The 27,914-nt window shown below is 41.5% G+C and overlaps 1 protein-coding gene across 6 annotated transcripts in view; it reads right to left on the bottom strand.

Moving 5' to 3' along the window:
* The window catches only part of LOC111148477 (microtubule affinity regulating kinase 3), a 123,101-nt gene that overhangs the window by 21,530 nt on the left and 73,657 nt on the right, over positions 1-27,914 (bottom strand). For 3 of the 6 annotated variants that reach the window (XM_022505043.1, XM_022505044.1, XM_022505047.1), the window contains exons 4-12: positions 20,941-20,989; positions 17,986-18,051; positions 13,654-13,724; positions 8,666-8,722; positions 5,562-5,798; positions 5,278-5,397; positions 4,928-5,027; positions 4,505-4,617; positions 3,782-3,935 (exon numbers count right to left, since the gene is read on the bottom strand). In XM_022505043.1, coding sequence (XP_022360751.1) covers positions 3,782-3,935; positions 4,505-4,617; positions 4,928-5,027; positions 5,278-5,397; positions 5,562-5,798; positions 8,666-8,722; positions 13,654-13,724; positions 17,986-18,051; positions 20,941-20,989 — 967 coding nt within the window. The remainder of the gene's footprint in view (positions 1-3,781; positions 3,936-4,504; positions 4,618-4,927; positions 5,028-5,277; positions 5,398-5,561; positions 5,799-8,665; positions 8,723-13,653; positions 13,725-17,985; positions 18,052-20,940; positions 20,990-27,914) is intronic. The other 3 variants (XM_022505045.1, XM_022505048.1, XM_022505049.1) reach the window with 2 other exon arrangements.

Below are 27,914 nucleotides of genomic sequence, written 5' to 3'. Positions count from 1 at the left end.
GAGAAGACGACTCCCCGCTGAACAGGGAGCCCGATGCGGGGCTTGATCCCAGGACCCTGGGATCATGCCCTGAGCCGAAGGCAGACACTTACTGACTAAGCCACCAGGTGCCCCTATCCTGGATCTCTTTTAAAGCACTCATACTTTTCCAGATAAACAGGAATTTGAGTAGACAGGGAAGGGGACACAAGCGGAGGAATGCCACGCTCCTTAAGCAAACAGCAGGGAGGAAGAGGGCAGCGGTTCACAGCCACACGCCCACCCCAGGAGGAGTACACCTAAGGACATCCCGGATGGACAATTAACTGATGTCCTATAAAAAAGCATCTGGAGACTCTGATGGTAGCACAGGAGATTCGGAGTTCAAAGAATTTTGGAAATGAATGCGATAACTAGTATATTCGTTACGTATGTTATTCAGCGGTAATCTTCAGGAATGGCATCAAATGCTCATCATTTATTCTACAGAAGAAACTTTATATTTTAGACCTATTAAACAGGGCTTGGAGCGGGACACAAAAAAGCTACTTCTCGGACAAAAATCTAAATGGTAAATCTATTTGACACTGAATTAGAAGTATACAAAGGTTTGCTTTTATTTATAGGAGGGAAACAACTAAGCGCTGAGTTTGGGAATTTTAACATAAAAAACAAAGAAATAAACAAGCATGGGTTGTTTTACCCTTAACACTTATCTTTTTTCTAGATAGCATGGGACAGCGAAAGACATCCCGCGCCTCTAGGGTTGCCGCTGAACTGCTTTGAGACCTGGCTCAGAATGCGCCGCCTCGCCAGTGCCACCTGTGTCTGGGAACAGTGAGCTCCACGCACAGTAACCACCAGGGCCACCACCAGTCAAGCCAGAGCAGTTCCGTCTCAAGGCCTGTCCTTTTCCCGCACAGCCACCCTCTCCACCCCAACCTCTAGCTCCTGAAACACCAGCAATCACTGGTCTGGTCTCCATCTCTGGAATTCTCTCTTTTTGAGAATGTTACATGAACAGATCAATTTCATGACATCTTTTGAGATTTTTTTCCCCACTCAGCACAGTTCCCTTGTGATCCGTACAAATGGTTGCATCCATCAATACTCTGGTCCTTTTTATTCCTGAGCAGTGTTCCATGGTGTGGCTGTCTCACACAGAAATGTGATTTTTACACAGTAAAACTTGGTAAATATGTCTTTTCTTTCATGGCTGTTAGTGTTGGGGTAACAGTGAGAACAACCCTCACTAGTCCAAGTTATAAAGAAAAAGGAAATTATCTCATTTTTAAAATTTTTTCTTTTAATATTTTCGTATTTTTTATACTCACATCTTCATTCCAAATGGAATCTACCCTGTATAAGATGTGGGAAATGGATGCAAATTAATATTTTTCTGGTAACTATCATATGCCCCAATACCATTCATTGATTAATAAACCAGGAATTCTTTTTTTTTTTTTTTTAATAAGACAAAGAACCCTTTGAAAGTCTACTGAAGATCACCCTTACCAGAAAAATATGTAGATACATACAGGGGGTTCACACAGGTGACCTAAATTAAGAACCACAGGAAAAACTTAAGTTGTAATTTTACAGAGGCAGGTATAAATTGTTGGGATCTAGAAGTAGAGAGATGAGAGGACAAGCTCAAAACTGGGTTAGCTGCAGGCTTGTCTGCTTTTACTCGGTATCAAGGGGGTGTGCTTTACTAGACATTGTGTGTAGAATCTATCCCATTTTTAGCATCTAAGGGAACATAGCCAGAGGCATAACCAAATTTTTCCTTTGCTGACCACTATCTTCATCCCCATAAAAGAATAAAAAACAACACAGAATCGAGTCCGTAGCTTTCTATATACATGGATACATGGACTTCTGGAAATATTCTTTTATGAACTTTTTTTTTTAAAGTAGGCTCCACTCCCAAGTTGGGACTTGAATTCACAACCCCGAGATTAAGAGGTACATGCTCGGGGCACCTGGGTGGCTCAGTGGGTTAAGCCTCTGCCTTCAGCCAGGGTTATGATCTCAGGGTCCTGGGATCGAGCCCCACATCGGGCTCTCTGCTCGGCAGGAGGCCCGCTTCCCCCTCTCTCTCTGCCTGCTTCTCTGCCTGCCTCTCTGCCTACTTGTGATCTCTCTCTCTGTCAAATAAATATGTAAAAAAAAAAAAAAAAAAAAAAAAAAAAAGAGGTACATGCTCTACTGACTGAGCCAGCCAATGGCCCCTCTTTTATGCATGTTTTCATATTAGAGGCTCCAAGAAGGAAGGATCATTATTATTATGAAAAGACGACTCTGTGAGGTAATCGATCAATGGATTAGTGGACAAAGCCACAGGACCCGGGCCCAGAAGTCTGGGGGTTCTGCAATAGGTGTTCCCACTTCTATGTAACCTGGGGAGACTTGATGAGCTCTCTTGGTCTTTATCCGTATTGATAAAATGGGGGTTAGGTGAGTGTATGACACCATGTCTAAAGCTCTTTTCAGCTCTAAAATTTTCTGAGCTGGAGAAAAAAGGTATTACCAATCCAAATGGAATATACATACTTAGGGAAGAATTAACTTATTAAGATAGTCACTAGAGATATGAGAAAACTAAAAAAAAACCCAGAACAAACCAAAAAACCCCTCAAAAACAAACCAGTTCCCCCTCACCCCAGGACTTTAGGAATAATTCCCTTTAAACTGGGTGATTTAGAACAATCTGTAGGCATTTTGCTAAATGTCCTGTTGTTCAGAGGCACTGAAAACCTCTCCTTAACAACTAACCTGAACATGAACAAAGAGAGACCCAGATCAACGCTAGGTTTATAAATGCCACGTGCACATTCATAGGTTACAGGCAAATAAATACGCATGTATACACGCGTGTGAGCGCATGCGTACACACACACACACACGCTAGAGTCTCTGGATCCCCACACGTGGGGCTGCCTAGAAGGCAGAATAATTAAGTTTGGTAACCATATCTCTTAGGGTCCAAAGCCTCAAACAAGATTCATTTCTGAATCTTAAATATTTTAAGATTGAGGGTGTTTACACACATCAACAGCTAGAGTGTGTGGCTGAGAACGACCCAAGTCAAAAATTTAAACCAATGGGGCGCCTGGGTGACTCAGTGGGTTAAAGCCTTTGCCTTCGGCTCAGGTCATGATCTCAGGGTCCTGGGATCGAGCCCCACATCGGGGGTGGAGGGGGGTGGTCTCTGCTCAGCAGGGAGCCTGCTTCCTCCTCTCTCTCTGCCTGCCTCTCTGCCTACTTGTGATCTCTGTCTGTCAAATAAATAAATAAATAAAAATCTTTAAGGGAAAAAAAAATTAAACCAAGCAAGGCAAACTGGGGTACTATACGTTTTCCACGGAAGGCCACATATAGCCACATAAATTTAGCTTATGCAAAACTGAAAACCATTTTCCCAGTTCAAGTGCTCAACTGCCACATGTGGCCAGTGACTACTCTATGGTACAGCACAGATCTAGAACATTTTCACCACTGCAGCAAGTGCTGGACAATGATCAGGAAAATAAATCCAATGCAGAGATGGGGAAGAGAGCGAACAGAGGACCAGAGACTGAAGCAGGGGTTCCAGAGGAGTGAGTGTACCAAGGAGATCAGAGCCTTGAGATGTTCCTGCCAACATTGGCAGGACTGGTAGGAAAGAAATGCCCTGAAAAGAAATCAAGTCAGTTTCCCATCCCAGGAGGCCTTAAACCAAAGGTTGCTTCCCAAAGTCAGGAGGTCTCTTGTGTAAGGGGAGACTGCAGGGAACATACTGGAATGGTCTCAGACTTACCATGGTCACTGTACCGCCTCTGCTTCTGGCTGGAAGAAACACTTCTCTGCACCTTGTGGTGAGGAGACTGGCCAGTACTGTTGTTGAGGTCACTGCTTGGCCTAACCTTAGCAAGTGAAAGATTGCTGCTAGAACTGGAGTCACTAGCATCCAGCTAAGAGGAAATGAGAAGAACAGAGCAAAAACCACAACACGGACCCAAGTGGTATGTTAGGAAACTAAACTTCTCATAACACACAAACCTCTCACAAACAGTTCACTCTACAGATGAAGAATCACATCACATTATAGATGAGGAATTCTGTACAAAAGTACACAATTTGTACAAAAATGACAACCTTCAATTTGGGGAAAATATTTTTCTGACTGACGAGAAAGCTCACAAAAGGACAGGTATTTAGGAGCTTCTTTCTAGGCTTTTTCATATAATTTAAAATGCTCTCTGTTCACTCATCTCATAATTTCTTTACATCATTTCTAAACTATTAATGACTATAGGTTAACTTACAACATTCAAGTTTGTGACAATACCCACCATTAAGGTTCTACCTCAAAGTTAAAATAGTAGTTCGTAATGGTCAGAGCAGTTAGGTCTGTCATTTGCAGGTAAATTTAAAAATGATACATCAAATATCATACATATTAACAAAGTAAAATCTAAGAAAAGAGCTTAGTAAACTCATTTACCTAAAAGTCATGTTAGCTCTTTCTGATTACTCTTACCTCTGAAGATTTTCTCCCCAATAGCAAATACGTAGCTGTGATCTCATCGTATTTCATCTTACTAAGAGATTCTTGAATTTCTTCTTGTGAATATCCCATTCCCACCATAATATCTAAAAGAAGGACATAATATAGTGTATGTGTTTTGTTTGGATACAAAATCACTGTGTTACAGGATAAAATAATTTCCTTTATTTGACCCCAAATTTTGTAGATTTCCTAACACAAATGGGCGGTTAGCTTATTTCTGAGTTACTAAGTGATATTCTACACTACAGTAAGTTCCTAAATATGACAACACATAAGGTGAATCGCGTAAGTTACGTTTAACTTCCTATTATTCCCATTTTAGGCATATCCATAGGCGTCAATACAGAAATATGTTACTTGCACACACACAGCATGCAGGCACAGAGTAATTACCTATTCTTTTCTGGTCTGAGATGTCTAGTTCTGGTTCAACAAATGGTTTAAGTTCATCTTCTTCGTGGCCTGCATTGATCCATCTGTCCTTCATGATTTGCTGAAAGGTGAACTGTTCATTAGCAGCGTAAAACAAAACATGCTGATATCCACAATATTAAGAAAAATTTATTTTCAATATTTCAAGGATTATATCTCAAAGGGTAACTTTCAGAAAAACCTTTAATGTCTCAATTTCTGCTTAAAAAGCCCCAGGACAGTATTCAGTATGTCCTACAATCCAAGCAAAGTTCTAAAAATACTGTAAAGATTCTCCGAAATTGTTACTTATTTTGCACTTATGCGATTACCTCTAGAGTGCCCCGTTTTATTGGATTTAGCACCAGGAAACGTTTGAGAAGGTTTTCACAGTCTGTGGACATGTAGAAAGGGATTCTGTATTTCCCTCTTAATACTCTTTCTCTCAGTTCCTTTGGGGGGGCAGGGAGGAAAGAAAATTAGTGAGTCAATTTTTAGGTTAAAAAAGAACCCGCTGAGACCCCATCATACTGACAGATTATTAAAATATTAACCTTAATCATTTAATAAAATGTTTAGCATTCTGAAGAAAGTGGATAACAACTGGTTCTTATACCTTTAGGTTCTGTCCATCAAAGGGGAGTGACCCGCTGACTAGAGTGTAGAGGATTACGCCAAGGCTCCACACATCCACTTCTGGCCCATCGTATTTCTTGCCCTGGAAGAGCTCTGGGGCTGCATATGGAGGACTGCCACAAAACGTATCCAGTTTACTGCCAACAGTAAATTCATTGCTAAAACCAAAGTCAGCTATTTTAATGTTCATATCAGCGTCTAACAATAGATTTTCGGCCTAGAGGGAAAACATCAAGACAAAAATGAAATTTAACCAAAATAGAATTAGAACCGTGATAGAATTAGGCATTTCATAAAAGCTTTTTGTAATGATATAAAGTTAATATATCCTAATGAAAAAAATGAGAAAACATTCTTTCTAGAGGAAAAGCAAAAAAATAGGAGATAAATTAGAATTTCCAATTTTATTTTAAAGTAATCACCATACCCAATGTGGGGCTGGAACTCGCGACCCTAGGATCAAGAGTCAGATGCTCTACTGAGCCAGCCAGGCACCCCAAGATTTCTAATTTTTAAACATTAGCAACCAGTAACGGATATAAGGTATAGATGAACTCTGGCAATATTTTAAACAACAAATGCCCAATGATCAAAAAAATCATTTATATAGCTTTCTTAACTAGTAAGTGGCTTTAAAAAAAATGAACACCTGCTTTAAATGGCCAGCCACGTTTTATAAGAAAAATTGCTAAAACGCTGTACAGTGGCTATCACCAGGGAGGGAAGCCCCAGGCCTCATTCAAGGCACAGACCAGTCATTTTCACTCGCTTCACCGAATACCCCACGCGCCAATGACACATCTGGCGCTACATCTGCGTCTGAACACGTGGTGATGAACAGGACAGACAGGCCCGCCTCAAGGAGCTGTTAGAGGGGCAGAAAACCAAGCAGCTGCACTCTGACCTAAATGCTGTAACTGAGGATGTGTGGGGAGCTGTGGGCTTGGCACTGAAAGGCGCAGGAAGGTTTCCTAGATGGGGTGAAATCAAAGCTGCTGCCTGGAGGCTTCGGTAAAAACAGTCTGAAAACCCAGAAGGAAAGAGAGAACACGTTTTATATTCAAGAAACTGAGACAGTGTGCAGGAAAGTGGTGCAGGGGACATGGCCAAGGCCAAATCACAAAGGGCCAGTTTAATGACCAATAGAAAGTTCAAGTTTTCAATCTAATGGCAATGGGGAGCCGTTAAAGAGTCACTCAAGCAGGAAAACAACAATCATATTTCTATTTTTTAAAAAAAGATTTTACTTAGTGATTTGACAGAGAGAGAGAGATCACAAGTAGGCAGAGATGCAGGCGGTGCGGCAGTGGGGTGGGGGAAGCAGACTCCCTGCTGAGCAGAGAGCCCGATACAGGGCTCCATCCCAGGACCCTGAGATCATGACCCGAGCCAAAGGCAGAGCCTTAACCCACTGAGCCACCCGGGTGCCCCTCTTATTTCTATTTTTAAAAGGCCATTCTGGGGGTGCCTGGGTGGCTCAGTGGGTTGGGCCTCTGCCTTCGGCTTGGGTCATGATCTTGGGGTCCTGGGATCGAGCCCCGCATCGGGCTCTTTGCTCGGCGGGAAGCCTGCTTCCCTTCCTCTCTCTCTGCCTGCCTCTCTGCCTGCTTGTGATCTCTGTCTGTCAAATAAATAAATAAAATCTTAAAAAAAATAAAATAAAAGGCCATTCTGGTTGCAGCGTGTAAAACAGATGAGGGAGGGAGAGGCAAGATTGGAAGCAGGGAAGACTAACAAGAAGGTGGTGAACGAGATATTGGCAGTCTGGAGGACAGTGGTCCCAGGGAGAGAAAAGAGCATGCTCAAGAAGTATGGGGAACAGTAGCAAAAGGACCTGGAGACTGAGCGGATGGTAGAGCAAAGGAGACTGAGGCACCAAGGGACATGAGGTGTCAGAGCAAGAACATTCCCAATCAGGAAGGAAGAAGGCAGGCTGCGAGCCTGCTGAACCCGAGGGACAGGAGCAGAGTTTAGCTGGTGCCCATCTGTCACCTCAGGCTGCAGGCATGGAATGTGGGGGTCGTCAGCACACAGGTGGCCACCGCAGCTGCTAGAGTGGACATGTAAGCAGCACAGATGGGTGTGGAGAGGGACAAGCTACTGATGATGATGGCATGCAGAGAGGGAGGAAGCGAGTACCAACAAATACAGATGGTATTTAGGGAGATACGGCTGTGAAGCTGGAGAGAGAAAGCAAGTATATGCAGGAGGGGACTTGGGGTGGAGAGTTTTTTTGGTAGAATATGGTCCAGTCTTCAGCATGATTTTATAAATGCTGCTGGTGGGAAGCCAGCAGGTAGAGAGGGCCCAGAACCCAGAGACAGGGTCAGCTGAGTCAGCCTACCGGCTGTAACAAGAAGAATGTTCTGAGAGGTGAAGGGCGGGTGTTGGCGAAGCTTACTTTGCAGGTTTGCTGGGAAACTGAAGGAGTTTCTGCCTGGCATTTCTATGTTATCTGGGAAATAGAAAACCTTATCCTATGTCAAGAGTGAGGGCAGGGGCAGGTCTTCAGCACCACTGTTAACAGGATAGAACACTGTCCAGAGACAGAGAAGAGGTGGCCAGGTGGTACTGAGGGCACCGTCCAGGTGACAGCAAACATTTCTGGAGGTCCCCCTGTTTGGTAGTGTGATAATATTTCTACAGAGACCAACTATGAGCTACCTTCATTCACTAAAACGTAAGATACTTTTACAAAAAATTTTTATTGTGTTATGTTAGTCACTATAAAATACATCATAGTTTTTGATGCAGTGTTCCAAGATTCATTGTTTATGTACAATACCCAGTGCTCTATGCAATACGTGCTCTCCTTAATACCCACCACCAGGCTCAGCCATCCCCCCACCCCTGTAAGATACTTTAAATAAACTTCATATTTCATTAACACCAAAATCTGATTAAAAGGATCAATTATTACGTAAGTGATGGATCAATAAATTCTACTCTTGAAAGCAACAAAAAGATCAATTATTATAGGATTTACTTTGTCTTCTTAATAACACAGTCTAATTAGTGACCACCAAGAGAACTGACCACATACAGGCAGATCGTACTCTCACAGACCAGGGCCCTGCAACTCACCTTGAGGTCTCTGTGCACAATCCGCTTTTGGTGGCAGTACTGGACTGCAGATACGATCTGCACAGGAGAGACACAGGTTAATCATCATCATTAAGATGAAAACCTCATTAATGTTCACACATGCAAAATACTCTGTGAGCACCTGACTCTGTGGGTCTCTAAAAATAATTTTCTTGTGCTTTGAACTTTCCAATTGAAGAAATTCAGGGGTGAGGGTAGGAAAAGATAGGTGAGGATGTTCTTCCTGCTCTCTCCAGTTTTTAACGGGTAGTCTCCTCTTGGGCTTATCCCCTGACATTCTGGTTATCTATGAATATGATGCCAGGGCCCAAGAAATCACCAGGATCTGGAGGACCCTCGCTGACCCCAGAGCCAGGATCGGATGGTTCTAGTGCAAGATTTCCATATCCATGTAATTAACTCGAAACCAAACTGTTAGTTATAGACTATCCATGGCCAGGCGTTCATCCAGGTTGGGTCTCCTCTGTTAATTACTTCTCTTCCCAGTGAGGACTGCTCCTTACAACAAACACTCTCGTCCTTTTAGCTGATGTGGGTTCAAAGACAGCAAAACTTACCCACCTCTCTGATGATCAGTTTCCTCTTCCTTAAAATGGAAGAGTAAATGTAACATGTGAACTGGACTAGATAAGTTATCGTGTGCTTGATCTGGAAGGGTCCCTTCTACGCTCAGCAAATGATGTAAATTCTTTATTACTTATTTAGTAAATTTTGGGTCATTCCTGTTGATTAAACAACTATTTTGCTGAAATTTTACACTTACTTGTAATTTTTAAGAAGCCTTCTTTTCTCTCTCTCTCTCTTTTTGAAAGATTTTATGTATTATTTATTTGAGAGAGAGACAGAAAACAAGCAGGTGGGGTGGGAACAGCAGAGGCAGAGGGACAAGCAGGCTCCCCACTGAGCAGTGAGCCTGATTTGGGGCTTGATCCCAGGACCCTGGGATTATGACCTGAGCTGAAGTGAAGCCAGACACTTAATTGACTGAGCCACCGAGGCACCCCAGAAGCCTCCCTTTCTAATTAATAAAAGTTTTATATGCCTATTACAGGAATTTTAGGAAATACAGAAAGGTATGCATAAACGCATGCCTGCTAACATCTCTTATTGTTTTAGTGTGTCTGCTTCTAATCTTTTTGTTGGTGTTAGGCCAGTGTAACTACATATGACCACATACATGCAAAACTGGGGTTCTAATGATAATACTGCTTGTTTCTCCAGATCATCATCAGTTGTTTTTTTTTTGAAGATTTTATTTATTTCTTTGATACAGAGAGAGAGATCACAAGTAGGCAGAGCAGCACAGAGAGAGCGAGGGGGAAGCAGGCTCCCTGCTGAGCAGAGAGCCTGATGCGGGGCTCGATCCCAGGACCCTGGGATCATGACCTGAGCTGAAGGCAAAGAGGCTTAACCCACTGAGCCACCCAGGCGCCCCCATCATCAGCTTTTTTTTTTTTTTGCAGCCCCCCACACACACCTACACTGAACATAGACCCTCAGAGAATGCTGTTTTTGTTTTTAGGTAGGCTTCACGCCCAGTATGGGGCTTGAACTCATGACCTTGACCTTACTTCTGCCTCATCTGACTTTCCCTCTTCTCTCCCCAACCCCACTAATACTGAGATTTCTCCTACAGGTTACTTTCAAATTCTGCCTTTGAATAAGGTTTGACAATTTCCTACCCTTTCTCAAAGTGATCAAAGTTGTTCTCCTTTTACCTCCAAACAACTCAAAGTTAACCTTTTTAAAGCCACAATAACCTGAAAATATTCAACCTTAAGTCACTAGGTTTTTTTGTTCATTTTGCATTCTTTTAAGCTGGAAGCAGTTATTTCTTTAAAAAGGTTGAGGATCTGGATGTTGTCCAGATTGAAATATGAATGCAAACTTAATTTACCTCTAGTCAGACAGGAAAAAGCAGAGGCAGCTACATTACCAACCCACCAAGAAAGAGGTGAGGAAAGATGATGGAGCCAGGAATCCGTTCTCTTTCTTTGAAAAGAACAGAGCTCATTCAAAAGCTTAAAACCACACAAATGGTCATTAGGATGAGAATGGCCAAGGAGGTGGGAAGGAGACACTATCTGCGGATGGATGTGGAAAGAAGGGCCTGTTTCTGACATAATATTTTCATGAGGAGTGTACCTTGTGTATGGCATACCTTCCTCTTTGCCACAAAGAGGAAGACTTCTTATTCAGTCAAAGTAAGAATGGCTTATAAACTTCTGTAAAGCATGGCAATTTAAAATGGAGCACAGTGGAAACACCAATATCCTGATTGATCCTTCCAGGTTTAAATGAAGGATGTTAAGGAAATACTAAGGCAAGAAGAAAGGATTACATTACATTGTAAACAGTATAAATCAAGTCATTAGTTGTAAAAGCACATAAATTATCTTTCCCTGACCAACTAACGGGTTCCTCAAATAAAGACTTCAGAATTTCTGCAGGGAATTTATTTATTTATTTATTTATTTATTAAAAAAAAAAAAAAAGATTTTATTTATTTATTTGACAGAGAGAGAGAGAGATCACAAGTAGGCAGAGAGGCAGGCAGAGAGAGGGGAAGTAGGCTCGCCGCTGAGCAGAGAGCCCGATGTGGGGCTCGATCCCAGGACCCTGAGATCAAGACCTGAGCGAAGGCAGAGGCTTAACCCATTGAGCCACCCAGGTGCCCTGAAATTTATTTATTTATTTATTAAAAAGATTTTATTTATTTATTTGACAGGCAGAGACGACAAGCAGGCAGAGAGGTAGGCAGAGAGAGAGAGAGAGAGAGAGAGGAGGGGAAGCAGGCTCCCCGCTGAGCAGAGAGCCTGATGCGGGCCGATCCCAGGACCCCGGGATCATGACCTGAACTGAAGGCAGAGGCTTTAACCCACTGAGCCACCCAGGCGCCCCGAAATCTTTTTTAAAGGTTATTTATTTTTTTGAGAGAGTGAGCGAGAATGAATCGGGTGGAGACACAGAGAGAGAAGGAGAAGCAGACTTCCCGCTGAGCAGGGAGGCCGACTCAGGGCTCTATCCCTGGACTCTGAGATCACGACCTGAGCTAAGGCAAACGCTTAACCGACTGAGCCACTGAGAGGCCCCTCTGCAGGAAATTTTAAAATAAAAGCCTGAGCAATTGACTCAACTGGTAGGTTAGTAACTGCCCGAGTCCCTCCAACAAGTCAGACCCTGCCGGGGCATGGGTGGAGACGACGGAAGAAATGAGGAGCAGTCAGTCACAGGGTTATGTGCTAGTTGCTTCCTTGGAGACGGTCAGGCTCAAACCTGCTGTTCTTCACAGTCAACAAACCATATTCACATAAATGTTTGTGAGTCAGACAGATTCAACTTAGTGGGAAGGGATTTAAGAATTATGAGGCAGGGGCGCCTGGGTGGCTCAGTGGGTTAATTAAGCCTCTGCCTTCGGCTCAGGTCATGATCCCAGAGTCCTGGGATCGAGCCCCGCATCATGCGCCGCATCGGGCTCTCTGCTCAGCGGGGAGGCCTGCTTCCCCCTCTCTCTCTGCCTGCCTCTCTGCCTACTTGTGATCTCTCTCTGTCAAATAAATAAATAAAAATCTTTATTTAAAAAAAAAAATTATGAGGCAAAAAAAAAAAATCTCTTGGCTTTTAAGTGGTCAATTTATAAAAATTAAGAGTATAGTTATGGAAAGGGCCAAACAGACTTTGTTTTGTCATAAAGAGAAATTTGTGCTTCCCTCTGTAGATCACAGAATAAAATGATATCAGAACTGGAAAGCACTAGGGGTGCCTGGATGGCTTAGTCATTAAGCATCTGCCTTCAGCTCAGGTCACAATCCCAGGACCCAGGATCAAGCCCTGCATCGGGCTCCCTGCTCAGCTGGAAGCCTGCTTCCTCCCTCTCCCACTGCCCCTGCTTGTGTTCCCTCTCTTGCTATCTCTCTCTTCCCTCTCTTGCTGTCTCTCTCTGTGAAATAAATAAATAAAAATCTTTTTTTTTTTTTAAGATTTTATTTATTTGTCAGAGAGAGAGAGAGCTCACAAGCAGGCAGAGCTGCAGGCAGAGGCAGTGAGAAGCAGGCTCCCTGCTGATCAAGGAGCATGATGTAGGACTCGATCCCAGCATCCTGGGATCACGACCCGAGTGGAAGGCAGCGGCTTAACCCACTGAGCCACCCAGGTGTCCCTAAATAAATAAAAATCTTAAAAAAGGCGGGGGGGGGGGGCGCACCTGGGTGGCTCAGTGGGTTAAGCCTCTGCCTTCGGCTTAGGTCATGATATCAGGGTCCTGAAGTCGAGCCCTGCATCAGGCTCTCTGCTCGGCAGGGAGCCTGCTTCCCCCCTCCCCGCCTGCCTCTCTGCCTACTTGTGATCTCTCTGTGTCAAATAAATAAATAAATAAAATCTTAAAAAAAAAAAAAAAAAAAAAAAAAAAGAATTGGAAAGCACTTCAAAACTAATCATCAAGTATAACTTCCAATCTTTGTAGGTAGAAAAGTTGAGGATACGAAGAGTTAAATTATAGCCAACGATTAGTCTTAAAATTTGTTATTTAATAGGTTTTAATTAAAAATACCATTAGTATTAATGTTTTTAAGTTAAATTTAAGCCTACTCCTAGCTTATGTGAGACAAAAATTAATGAATTTTGAGATTGTGACACTCTTCTTGTTAAAAACTGGGAAATGGTTTTAATTAATGCAATCCTAAGTGTTTTGAAAGACTCTAGATTTTTGATGCTATTGTCAAAAACTAAGGTTAAGAGTGAGGTGAAAATCTTGAGAAAGCTAGAAATAGAACCCATCGTTGCCTCTTACACAGTGCCTTAGGCATGAAAGATACTTAATAGATAAATTTTTGTTAAATTGAATGGCCAACCCCTCCCTGCTCCATCCAATGGGCCTTATAACCATTTAGAGAGGCAAACACTGTCTGTTTCAGGGTTTAATAAGCAAGATTAGTTTATTAAATTAATAAAGGTGCATTAATTCATACCTGTCTAAATTTAGCTCTTGCTTCCTTTTCCTTCATTCTTCCATGTGCGACCAAATAGTCAAACACTTCACCTATAATCAAGAGAAATAAAAGTAAGCAGAAGTCCTACTGCTGAGCACTAATTTTCCCATAAACTGATGATGTTTCACTTTTAGAAATGCTCTAATTTTTATTTTTAAATACAGGCATGAAGATAACAGAAACGTGGATTTTGAACTTAAGGCGTAGCCTTAAGTTTAACTACAGGCAAAAGTTCTTTGATAAAATCTTTAAACTAGAGAAAAACCTTAAAATTAAACTTTCCTATGTTTATACAACATTTTAAGGGTTATATTTTCAACGTGCTTTAATAAAAACTGAAAGTTAAACTGGGAAAATGATATGTGTTAAAAGACAATGGTATCTCCACTGTAGGATTATTAAAAACGCAGTTCCTGAATATAATAATTAATTCAACAAATATTTATTGAGTGCCTACTAACTGCCAGGCACTCTCCTAGGCTCTAGGGAAATACAGCAGTGAGCCAAGTGAAGTCCTTTTCCTCATGAAGAGTTTACATTCCAGTAGCGAGAGAGAGGTAATCAACAAACACGCGAATGGGACATCAGCTGACAAGGACTATGGAGCAGACGTAGGGGAAGAAACAGGAAGTGCGTCTGCCTGTGCAAGTGCTTTGGGGACTACTGTGAGGGAGAGGGCACTGTCATTATCAGGGAGAAAGAGTCTAGGCAGAGCAAATAGCAAAGAGCAGTAAGGCTATGTAGCCAAAGAAGTATGAACAAGGAGAAGGAAATTACTGGATGGGCATGGAAGATGGGAAGGAGGCGTAAGGCCATGAAGGGTCCCGTAGGCTTTGCTCTGAGTGAGAAGAAGCAGAAGAGGCTATGAAATGACTGACCTCTTGAAAGGGTCACTCTGGCTGCCAGAGTGGAAAAGAGGTCAGGGTCGGGGAAGAGACAGAAAGATAAGAGGGAGTAGCACAATAATCAGGGCAAGAATGAGGGAGGCTGGGCCTCAAGCGGGAAGTGGCAGTGGTAGTGAGAAGTGGGGGGGTTCGGGATTCAGTGGGAAGGTCAGGCCACAGAACATGCTAGTGGACATCCACTTGGTAGTTTAAACAGTAGTAATTCCTCAGGGAAGAGGTGGTACTTCAGGAAATACATTAGTATTGCCAATTGCTTATCAACGGGGAATAAAGAAACAATTCGTCTGAAATCAACAGAAAAGGGTACTAATTGAGCAAATTATGTTTCTCAAAATATGCCCTGGGAAAGAATCACATCTACTTTATACAAATAAAGAATACTTCCAGCAGCTGAGTGACAATATTCAACTAAAGGATTCTGATACTTAAAAAAAAATGCTTAGTTTCAGAACATAACATACTTTGGAGGAAAAAGTTACTCTGAATTATATATTAGTATCTCTAACTTTTAAGCTTCTAGCCTAGCTGAAACATTTTAAAATAATGGATGGGCATAAATATTTTTAAGTTATCACTTGATTGCATAATGATCTTTTGAAACACATTACAAACTGTTAATTTACACTATACAATTTGTTTAACTATGATGAATTATGAAGTTAAATGTCAGCTCAGTAAAGTGTCCACATTTTCTAAGCAAATGACCTTTCTATTTGCAGAATAGTAAACGATGTCAAAACAAGTGGTTAAAAAGTGAAAGCAACTAGTGTGCATATCATACAAAAAACAGTTTCGACTTAAAAGAAACTACTGGATTGAACCCACTAGTTGCTGTACCCTCTAGCTGCTGCAGAGTAACCTGGAGAAAAGTCCAAGTCTGTCAAAAATTTTTAAAATATTTTTATAAATTCAAGAGCAATATAAACCTCTTAAGAGATTTTGGAGCAATAAAGTCATACTCACGATCACTAAATTATATATCAGGAATTCAACCCAGAGCTCTTTATTTTCCTTATTAAAAATGTATTAGCACTCAGATTAAGAAACTACACTGAAAACCTCAAAAGGCTATTTGTTGGAAAAAGACAGCAAACAGTGGCTCTCCCCACCCATGTCAGGGACCCTGTGGTTGACAGGACACTGGACAGGTCAGTTCAGAAAGCCCTCAGTCCCAGTTGGGGTCCTGTCACTAAACATGTGACAGAACTGCTGGCACAGAACCACCTTCCAGAGGTTCAGTTTCATCCGTAAAAATTAGGCAGTTGCCTTGGATAGACTTCTAAGATTCCTTCCAACTGTAAAATTCCATGATTCTACCAAACTGAGAAATACCAGGCTAAAGAGGACTAGATAGTCAATTTAATGACACTTTGGCTGTTCCAGATGACAAATGTGTTGGGGATGATAGAATAAAACAGATGTGCTGGGGATTGATAGTGCTTTGTTGAGCTGATTGAAATAGCCCAAAGCCAAGAAAGCCCTATGACTGAGGAGTGCTGTTACAGCGCTGAGCAGCATACTGAGCCCTTAGAGGACGGCTGTGTTAGCACATCCACTACGAAGCTCAGAGACATGCTGACTCATCAGTTCACACTGTCAATGAGAGGTCCTGGGTAGACTGACCCCATGTCTTTGTTTTTGAAAGCCCACCCTCTTTCTACTAAAAGTGGATGAGTTGTGCCCCTATATAAGAAAAAGGGTTATGACCCTAATGCCTAAAATAGATGAGAAAGGACAGCGGTGACCAACTGACCAATCAGGAGAGCGTATCTACTGTCAGAAGGCTAGGGCTGAGGGCTTGGCAGCGTGACCACAATGACTTCCCGGCCCCCATTTCCTCAAGGGTAAAAGCCCATCCTTCCCTGTCTGGCCACATCATGGAGTCCTTGTGAGGATCACAGGAGATCTGGTGAGAGACAGCACCTGTGTACTGTAGAAACTACAGTTTCTACAAAGAAAAGATTATGAACATAACTCTGTAACACAAGCAGAAAGTACCAGTACTGTAATACAAGCAGAAAGTACCAGAACTCCGTATAGACTTGTGGTGCTGCAATTCAGTTTCCGTTCTTCTACTCCTCTTCAATGTGAAAACACCCAACTAAATTCTCAAACCACACAGTTAAACTCTGAATCAGACAATAATGAATATGAGAAAGCTCATCAAAGGTTTTCCTACTGTGACTCATTCCTGCCCACAGCAGGTTTATAATCTTCTATTTAATTGTTAATTCATTACAATGAGGCTGTGGTTTTCTGTCTGATCAAAATGCTGATGATAAAATAAAACTAGTATAAGCAAAAGAGTCAAAGCTATACTCATGTCCCTAGTTAAACAGAGTATGTCCCCAGTAGAAGTCCCCACACTTGAATTCTTATTTGTTAAGCATCTGCACTGTGCCAGGCACTATGTGGAGGTATCAAGGTAGGGAGCACACAAAGACAAATCAGAAAGCTTCTGCTCTCCACAGACAAGGAGACTCACAGGTGGTCCAAAAACTAGAAGCCCAACCCAACCTCAACCCCAAAAGCAGTATCTCTGTAAAAGAGAACAGTTATATACATGCATTTCAGAAAAAGACTACATGTATATAATCTTGTAGGCAAAAAATGACAAGTCCTTGATCTTTAAGGAAAATCTAAATATATGCATTGCAACCACCACTTCTGGCCTTGGGAAGATGAACATCAATGACATTAAAATCTGATAAAGAAAACCATCCAATAGGCAGTATTGCATATTTATAGGTATATTTATTTCAAACAGGCTAATGCACTGACATATTTAAAAATCCAACTTCTTAAACAAAATGTGGTGTGCATATATACATAATGGTATATTATTGAGCCTTAAAGAGGAAGGAGAACTCTGACATGGATGAGACTTGAGGACATTATGCGGAGTGAAACAGGCATAAAAGGACAAATGCTATGAGAATCCACTCATGTGACTACCTAGAGTAGTCACATCCACAGAGACAGGAAGTAGAATGGTGAATCCCAGGGGCTGGGGAGGAGGAGAGAGAAGTTAGTCTTTAACGGGGACAGAGTTTCAGTTTGGGAAAATGAAAAAGTTCTGGGGATGGTGATGGTCATGGCTATACAACAATGTGTATGTACTTAATGCCACAGAACTGTACACTCAGAATGGTGAAAATGCTAAATTTTGTGTTATGTACATCTTACCACAATAAAAAAAATCCAAGTTTTGGATATTATTAATAATGCTAATAGTGAAGTACCTAATAGCAACCCACAGAAGAGCCAAGACAGCTTTACTGATTCTCATGCTACTGTATTACAACTCTGGATATTAAATGAAACCTTCACAATGATCCACATGGCAGTGTGGCTGTGGATCCTTCTAAAAGGGAAGAAAGAAAGAAAAACTATGGAAGTTTCTTACCTCCACTTGCATACTCCATGATTAGGTAGAGCGTTTTGTCAGTTTCAATGACTTCGAACAACTTCACTGAGGAAGGGGAAAGGATACCGGAGAAAAGAAACAAAGGTCTGTATGCATATACACTGTACATATAAACTGTAAGTACGAAAAGTAACTTTTTCCCCATTGAAATTTTTCATAACTGGCTGGTTTAATAGAATGTTTTTTGGGAATTTTATCATAAATTACAACAACACATTTTATAAAAGCATGGAATTCCGTAAGAGTCAAGATATGTCTGGGTCCTCAAACGACGTAACGTGGGCATGCACTCAGCAGTCTAGGCTGTGCACCTACTCGCATCTCCTCTGTCCTCATCCTGTATGGTGCCTACACTGGCTAGCTGCCCTCCCTGCTGACTGTGCCTCTCCCTCAGGAAAAGGGTTCTTACTTCACATTCAATCTGCAGGAACTGCTCAGATCTATTCTACTTCTCCAAGTTTAAGTGCATTCACTTGTCATTATGGCTTTAAAGATATATAGAACAATTTCACTTGAGACTTCTGTTGCTTGGGAAACTTCTGTTCACTTGTTCTCCGAGAACAAGGTTCTTTTGTTACTATTCTGAAGCCAGAGATGGAAAATAAAAGGGATTATGCTATAATTAACTGAAAAGGACTTTTTAAAGAATTATTTGCAATGGGTCAGTCTGACTTTGTTATACAGCAGTCTCTTGTCACAGATCAAAATAAGATTTCTATTACTTTTAATTCACAAAACCATATCAAACCAATATATATACATTTTAAAATGAAACTGAAATACATTTCTAAAGCTACTGAATCACTATTTTTTTAAAAAATATTTTATTTATTTATTTGACAGACAGAGATCACAAGTAGGCAGAGAGGCAGGCAGAGAGAGAGAGGAGGAAGCAGGCTCCCCGCTGAGCAGAGAGCCCGACGTGGGGCTCGATCCCAGGACTCCGAGATCATGACCCAAGCCGAAGGCAGAGGCTTTAACCCACTGAGCCACCCAGGCGCCCCTGAATCACTATTTTTTATACCTACTTTATTTTGGTAATATATACTCTAAAGTTAAATTTACCCAAAAATGGGGGATGGGGTGCTGGTCTCTCATATTGTAGGCTATATTCTGACACTTTAATATAGAGTATCAGACCAAATTAAGTGCCTTATACAGTAAGTAATATATGTTTGTTGAACTGATGAATAAAACTATCATATCATTTTTAAAATAATGTTCTGGTTGTTGGGAAAAATGATTTAAAGAAATTTAAGGCATATATGCTAGTAAACCATCAACATACAAATAAACCTTTTCTAAAATTCCAACGTAGATATTGGGTCTTCTGGAAAAACTATCTGAATCCAACAGATATTTAAATTATTAGAATTATTAAATTATTATCAAAGATATGCCATTTGGAAGTAAGTAGAGAGAACTCTAATCAGGGCACAACCTAACTAAAGAACAAAATAACTACCTTCAAGTTGGCTAGCTCTAGGACGCAGTGATTGGTTATTTGGTGAAAACCTGGAATCTGAAACCAAGAATTAGCCAGGTAACCCCTAGGGCTGAAATGAAAAGTGAAGAAAGGTTTTCTTCCCATGATTATATTCCTTGTTACTTTTCTCCAAACATTATATTTCACTGATTCTAAGATTAAATTTTTTCACATTTTAACTAATATCACTAAGAATTTTTTCCTTAGCAGCATGTAAAATAATGCCTTTTAAATGATGTGGCTTAGACCTGATGAAGTAGCTTGTGTCTCCATTTTATCTTCTATTCTTGTGCCTTAAGAATTCTTGATATGATACCCATAACATCAATTCGTGCCCCCCACTTTCTAGAACTGATTTTGATATTAAACTGGTAAAAGTGCCTGTCTTCATAGCCACTTCTTTCTTGAAATAATATTATAAATTGTAGGAGCTATCACTGTGTAAAAAAACAGTTACATTATTCAAAAAGAGCTCTAGGGGCACCTGGGTGGCTCAGTGGGTTAAGCCTCTACCTTCGGCTCAGGTCATGGTCTCAGGGTCCTAGGATCGAGCCCCGCATTGGGCTCTCTGCTCAGCGGGGAGCCTGCTTCCCCCACCCCCCGCCCCGCTTGCCTCTCTGCCTACTTGTGAATTCTCTCCCTCTGTTAAAATAAATAAATAAAACCATAAAAGAGCTCTATTATGTTATGTATGGGATCAAACATTTTCACTGAGATGAATATACAAAATATACAAAATACTAAGTAATTTGCGTAGTTTCACCTTGTTCCTATGATTATGATGAGAGGACATGATGACCCCTACTCATCCTTACTTACTTATTTTTAAGTAGGCTTAACACCCAACTTGGGGCTTGAACTCATGACCCTGAGATCAACAGTCACCTGCTCTACTGACTGAACCAGCCAGGCACCCTATACCCTTCCTTTAAACCCACCTCATCGAACCTAGCACTGAACTATGCACACAGAGGGCACATGAAGCAAATCTGTGCTGTATAAAACAATTCCTAAAAAAATTCCATTAGATAGCAGGTGTCCTCTATCTTTTAAAATATGATTCAATGGACAAGTAATTTCTTAAGAACACTGCCACAGCAAAACCTGTTATACCTCTGAAAATCTTAACTCTGATTTCTTTTCCCATATATGAATTAAATAAAATTATTTTCTAATTTGCATTAAAACTTGGAAAGTTATGATCTGATTAGAGTTTCTACTGCATTAAAACTTTAAATTCAAGAGTTTAATACCTAAGGTTTTAACCTGTCTTTAGTAATTGCAAAAAGTTAATACAAATGATGAACAATTTATATAAATAAATATTTTATGAAAAGTGTACCTGGGCTAGGAGGGGGGAAGGACTCTCCTATCACTCTTGGAATGTAGGTTGAGACCCCAAATGGAATGCATTTAGACCCAAAAATATTTAAGAAAGCAGAAAATACCTATGTTTGGATGATTTAAAATCTTCATTATTCTTACTTCTCTGAAGAGCTAAAAAACAAACACATAGTTCCCCAACACAGGTTATTAAACATTCTACTCCACTGTTGCAACACAAATTTAAACGTTCTCTTAGACAACTGCCTCACTGACAATGTTCAACAGTCTACAGTCTACACCCGACACGAGCATGCAAGTCCAGGGCAGCTATAAATACTTCAGTTTTGGCTCCGGGAAAAGCAGAAGTTGCAGAGGAGGATGATACCACAATCTGAATTATATTTTGCTATCTTGAACATGTAAGATCGGATTTAGGCAAGAATAGCTTGTGATTAAACTCAGTCTGATTCAATATATCACTGCAAATCCAAATGTGTACAGTCCTGATGAACTACATCGTGATTGTGTTAGAACTGATAATTCCAAGTAATTCTTTTTTTTAAAAGATTTTATTTATTTATTTATTTGATAGACAGAGATTATAAGTAGTCAGAGAGGCAGGCAGATAGAGAGGAGGAAGCAGGTTCCCCGCTGAGCAGAGAGCCCGATGCGGGGCTCAATCCCAGAACCCTGAGACCATGACCTGAGCCGAAGGCAGAGGCTTAACCCACTGAGCCACCCAGGCGCCCCCCCAAGTAATTCTGTGAGAAGATTTTGAACAAAACCACTGTGGGAAATCCTTGTTGGAGAAGACAGGTAATTTAGCATGGCAGCTGTGGCAGACAGTTAAATTATGATCCTAATGAGCCCAGCCTTGCATATTTACACTTTGGTATGGGCTGGGTGACTTGCTCTGGCCAATGGGACATTATCAAATTTGAAAACAAGAAGAGAGTGAGTGGATAAATGCTTGCATATCCAGCACTTGCTCTCTTGGAATAAAGATGCCATGATATGAGGAAGTCAGTTTGGCCTCTTTGAGGATGAAAGAGTACATCTAGGGAAAGACCCACTATCCCACCCGAGTACAGCCCCATCAATTTATCAGCTGAATGCTGCCACACCAACGAACCTAGAGGATACCATAAGAAAAACCATCCAGGTAAGACTGGTGGAGCTGCCAAACCATCACAGAGAATAAGGAGAAATATTAAACTTTGTTGATTAAACATGTGCTATGAATTCAGAAGAGTCATGGTGTTATGGCCTAGGCTAGTATCAGAAGATCTCAGAAAATAACAATTTTAGAGGCCATCTTATCCAACCCTCTTGCAGACAAGTGGAAACCAGGAAAGGAGAGGAAAAGATCTCCCAAGGTCCTGCTCTCTTTCCGTGGGGAACTGGGCCAGAACCAAGGTCTCCCAACAACCAGTATCTATAACCTTTGGGAGGTATGGGCTGGGAAGAACTTGGGAGAGAGGAGGAGAAGCTGGCTATGTGGAAAGAAATCTGGGGAGAAATCACGGGGTTTACGGCACTTGTTCCGTCTACCACATCTGGAACTGAATCAGTACTTCACAACTAAGAGCACGGAGATGGACATGGACCCATCTGACCTCTAAACTGAGCTCAGAGCTTAAAAACATGGAGTCAGATGAGTAAGATTCCTTTCCTGAATACTGGATCATCTCTAAAGGCTGAAGCACTTTTATTCCAACACAAATATCTCCTGTTGCTGTTGTAGCCATTCTCGCGTTTTGTGTTCTGAGACGAGAAGATGGCTACTCTGACCACCACTCAGGCTTGAGTTCTTCGTTTCCCTCTGTCAAGCCAACACAGAAACCCTGTCTTCCAATTCATTATAGTTGAATTTGTAGCTTATAATCTGAATCTCCCAGTCATTCCCACAATTGCTAAAGCAGGAGAGTTCCAAGCTGGATACAATACCAACACAAGTTAGGACCCCGCATTTAGTATAAAACTCAGACCATGGCCATGGCGACTTCTACTATCCCTGCAACATGAGCTCCAGCCACGCTCTTCCAGCCACCCTGATTCCTCTCAGGTATCAAAACATTTGAACTGCTTTCCTCCCTTAGAGTCTTTTCTCCGTTCTGTCCTTGAAGTCTCAAGCAGATTCTCTGAAAACCTTATCTAAGAAAATCTCCTTTGTTTTACATCATAGTGGTCTGTTTACTTCTTCCCCAGAATGTCTTTCAAGTATAAAGATATATTTCTGTGTACCTGTTTATTGTTGCCTTGTCATCCGTGTGGGGTGGGGAAAGGCACACTGGTCTCCTTTCACTACTGTATACTTGAAACCAAGCCTGGCACACAACAGAAACTCCTGTTTGATAAATGCCTTTATGAAAGTACTAATTACCAAGAAGTATGGTCTGAACCGGCCTCCTTAGCATTCTAATGACCACACTGCTTTTAAATCCTGAGTACCGGAATGCTTGGTGCAGTTGTCATAATTCTGCTGGCAGGAGAGCAGGTCAAATGAAGGCAATCATTTTTAAATCCCTACTAGCAATGCAGCACTGAAACACAGTAATCAGAGCCACACAGCGGGAAAAGATACAATATTACAGGAATTCAAGGAAGGCAGAGCTCACTTTAATTTGGGGTAGCAGGCACCACTGGATGTAACCAGATTCATGCAAGAATCAAAAAGATGTCCACAGTAAAAAAAATGAGCTATGTGTGCTTTGTGTATGTGGCTGTGGCCAATTAAGACCATTTATTTAAGGAAGACCAAGTGATCCATCTGGCAGAACAGCACATTTCGGAGTGTGGGTTTCAGGCTACCTGCATCAGAATCATAAGAGTGTCTGTGCAAACTCCAGGTCCCTGGGCTCTACCTCTTGCTAGATCTGAAGCGGGACGAAGAATCTTATTTAGAGCAAGCACCCTAGGTATGGTGGTTTTAAAATATGTCCACAAATTCTTTGACAATCCTCTCTGCAAAAGGTAGAAGTTCATATCCCTCTCTTCTGAGTGTGTGGCGCACTTAGTGACTCACTTAGAATGACTAGATACTGTGGCCCCCTCCATGCTCTCAGAGATCACTTGCTTGTGTGTTGTGGGGGCATTAAACACCTCAATGGACAGACGCTAGATGCCAAGGTACTGAGGCCTCCTCATGCCCACAGCTGGTGAGGAACTGCAGCCCCTCAACAGAACCAGGTTAGAGGGCCCTTCTGGAAGCAGACCCACCAGCCTAATCAAGTCTTCAGATGCCCGCAGCTGTGGCTCTTACCCAAAACAACTTCCTTTTTTTTTTTTTTTTTTTTTTAAAGATTTTATTTTTATTTATTTGACAGACATAGATCACAAGTAGGCAGAGAGAGAGGAGGAAGCAGGCCCCATGCCGAGCAGAGGGCCCGATGCGGGGCTCGATCCCAGGACCCTGGGATCATAACCCAAGCCAAGGGCAGAGGCTTTAACCCACTGAGCCACCCAGGCGCCCCTTACCCAAAACTTCTTGACAGCACCTGTGCCATCACTCCCAAACACACGACTCATAGAACTTCGAGGTAACAAATGGCTTTGTTTCAGTTGCTCAGTTTTGGGGTAATTTGTTAGAGAGCAGTTGAAAACTAAAATACTGCAGACGACCCATGAGTTACACCAAGGCATGTGTTGTGAAATCACAGAGGAAAGGTAAACGGCACCAGACAGAGGGCTGGGTCGTATAAGCTTAATTCTGGAGGCAGAAAGAATACCCACAGATTCCCTAGTAGGATAGTGTCAGGATAGTACCAAATAACTTTGCATATTTCCTGCTATCAGAACTGTTTCAAGCAGAAATGAGTAATAAATCTATAGCAAGTTAATCAAGGAGGTGGAGAGGAAGCAAGAAGCCAAGAGCTACAAGGTATCCACTGTGTCTGAAGCACAAGGCTAGATGCTTCCACCTATGATCTAACCTAATGTTCACAACTCTGTCCAGCGACTCTGATCAGCTCCAGTGGACATGAAGGAGAACTGAGCAATTTGAGAAACATGTCCAAGGACTCCCAGTCAGTAGGTGCTGGAGCCAGGATTCCAAGGTCCACACTCATCTCATGATGCCATGCAGCTGCCTTTGAAATTTAAAAGTAAAATCACTGATAAGATTATAAGCTGCTGGTACAGAAAATTCCAGAGCAACAGATGGGCACTGGCACAATTTTTAGAAGTTGACAATCTGCATATAAGTGATAAAAATGTCAGAGATTCTGGGGAAGATGGGGAAAAAAAAACACTCAAAAAACCAAAAACTCCACAATAACATGCCAGAGATTTCATATAATTGTATCAACTGTGAACCATAGCTGAAGATAGTTAAATTTGGATAGAAATAACTTACTGAAGAGAAAGCATGAAATTTTAGGAAGTCCCTATTGGGATTATTCAATGTATATTTTTTTAAAGTTTTGTTATTATAAAAGGACACTTAACGAGAAATCCACCTCCCCCTACCTTAATTCAACTTACTTCTCTGCATTCTTTTTAAATCTTATGCAGATGCTAGTTATAAAAAACAAAACGAAAGAACACAAATATTTGAAGTGCAAAAATTCTCAATTCACTGACCAATTTGCAACCTCCCAACATTTTCAAGTCCTCTAGGAACCGGTACCCAGGAGAACAAACATGTTCGAAGGCAGAGATTGGGGATCCTGGTAATCAAATACCAAGGACCTCAAATGTACAGTACCATAGACTGAAGAGATGTCCCAACAACCAGGACTTGGAATGCCCAGGAGTTATCTTTGGAAAAAGACAATTTAACAAGCAAAGGAAAAGTAAAGTGAGCACATAAAAAAGAACACGGAGGGTGGGGAGGGGAGGTCACATAAGACTGTCATCTAAATCATGATGGTGAAAGTATTCAGACTCCCCTCTCCAGATACATAATCGGTACAAGAAGGAACAGGCTGTGACGGTGAGAGCCTGTGCTTTCATGGCAGAAGAGTGACAGGCTGAATGACAACTTATGTCAGAAATAATGAAGCAAACATAATGACCACCCTCTTCTTGCACAGAAAATAGTCATGCTATAAATCTAAGCAGTCTTGGATAAAGAAAAGGAGACACAGTAAGGAAACAATCAGAGAGTAAAGAAGAGGGAGGCTGAGTGGGCATTGACACCCCTGTGTGGGTCCACGTGCCACTGGGAGACAGAGAAGACATGACAGGCTGCAGCAAGGCAGACGGAGCTGCTTCTGGACGTGCAGTGTGAGGGCACTTGAGGCCAGAGTACATGGTATTTGGGTCTGAAGCTCAGGAGAAAAATCTGGGCTAGAGATACGTTCCGTAGAATTACCAGCATAGAAATAGCATCCTTGGGAAAGAAATAACATTGCCTAACTGTGCAGGATGAAAAGACAGGAACTCCAAAAAGCAAACAGTTCAGAGAAGAAACAACTCGAGTCCACAATGGAGACTCAGAAAAGGAGGCAGGCAGAGAGACACAATGAAATCCAGACACTGGAGCCTAATGCCTAGAACAGACCTACACGTGCGGCCCACAGTCTATTCACCAACAGCATCCCAGGTCCTGGCCCATCTCGAGGGTGCTTCAGGAAGGAAAGATAGAAGGATGATGGACCTGCTTTTCCTCTTCACCATGCAGAAACCTCTGTCCCTTTGTCCTATTACACTGCTACTGTAGCTCTGCTGAACAGAAGAACAAATCAAAGACTCTCTTAGATGAAACCAAGGGAGAGAGGCTGGCAAAAGCTCACAGAGTTAATGGAGAAGAAACTGTGAAGAAAACACATTGGTGTAAAAAAGGAAAACTATGTCTTTCCTTTTCTATACACAGAATATCTCTGGAAGGACAAACAGAAACCAATGGCACTGGTTGTCCCAGGGGCAGGATCAGGGCGGCAGGTAGTCAAAGGCTGAATGAAGACCTTTCCTTCAATACTCTTTCTGTTCTTTGAACTTGAATACACGTTAACTGTATTATCTACTTCCCTTCCCTCAATTAATCTGATTTTTAAGAAGGGTTGAGAATGAACAAAGAAAAGGTTTTTGTTTTTGTTTCTTAGGCTAAAAGGGAAATTCTTGAAAAAGACAAGGTAGCTAGAAAAGCTGTATTTTGATTATTCTTAATAAGAAGAGCATTTTTAAAAGAAAAAAAAAAAAAGAGGAAGAGCATTTCTTATCTCTTTTCACCATGTGGGTGGAGGATGCCAGTGGGTGAAAGGCAAAAAAGTCTTCTACGGAGTATCTCTGAAGTAAAGTAAATACGAGAGCCACTGTTGTAACGCAAAATTTAAGGCAGATACAGACTGGAGTCACTCTCAGAATCACTCCAACATTAAATATCTTAAAATAAGGAACAGAATAGGAAAGTTAACAAATGATAGGGAAATAAGATAATTATTAACAACATTACCAAAGACCATTTGTCTAACACTAGCCAAAAGCAGTGACCGCTCCCACTCGGGAAGAGAGATCTATAGATGTGGAGATATGACAGTTCTGTGTATTATGATGTATTTAACTAGAATTTTACTGATGTCATATAGGTCACGGACACATTTTTGCTAATATCACAGTAAACATCCTTGTACAGTAGTCCCTGCCCCCCAACCTTCTCTGCACTTTCAGTTCCCTGAGATCAGCCTCAATCCAGCAGATGATACTCCTTCTGATAGATAGATGGTCAGAAGGTCAGTAGAGCCTAACGCTATGTCATAGAGCCTACCTCATTTCACCCCATCACAAAGGCATTTTATTATCTTGCATCATCACAAAAGGTTAAGTACAGTACAATAAAATGTTTTGAGGGCACCTGGGTGGCTCAGTGTGTTAAAGCCTCTGCCTTCGGCTCCAGTCATGAGCTTAGGGTCCTGGGATCAAGTCCCATATCGGGATCTCTGCTCAGTTGGGAGCCTGCTTCCCCCTCTCTCTCTGCCTGCCTCTCTGCCTACTTGTGACCAATCTCTCTCTGTCAAATAAATAAATGAAATGTTTAAATAAAATGTTTTGAGACCACATTCACATAACTTTACTATAGTATATGGCTATAATTATTTTTTTTTTAAAAAGACTTTATTTATTTATTTGACAGACAGAGATCACAAGTAGGCAGAGA

The sequence above is a fragment of the Enhydra lutris genome, unplaced genomic scaffold (assembly GCF_002288905.1).
Source record: "Enhydra lutris kenyoni isolate GAN:26980312 unplaced genomic scaffold, ASM228890v2 scaffoldscaffold20, whole genome shotgun sequence".
NCBI lineage: Eukaryota > Metazoa > Chordata > Mammalia > Carnivora > Mustelidae > Enhydra > Enhydra lutris.
Note: the sequence above shows the minus strand (reverse complement) of the source record. Positions and strands in the feature narration are given on the sequence as shown.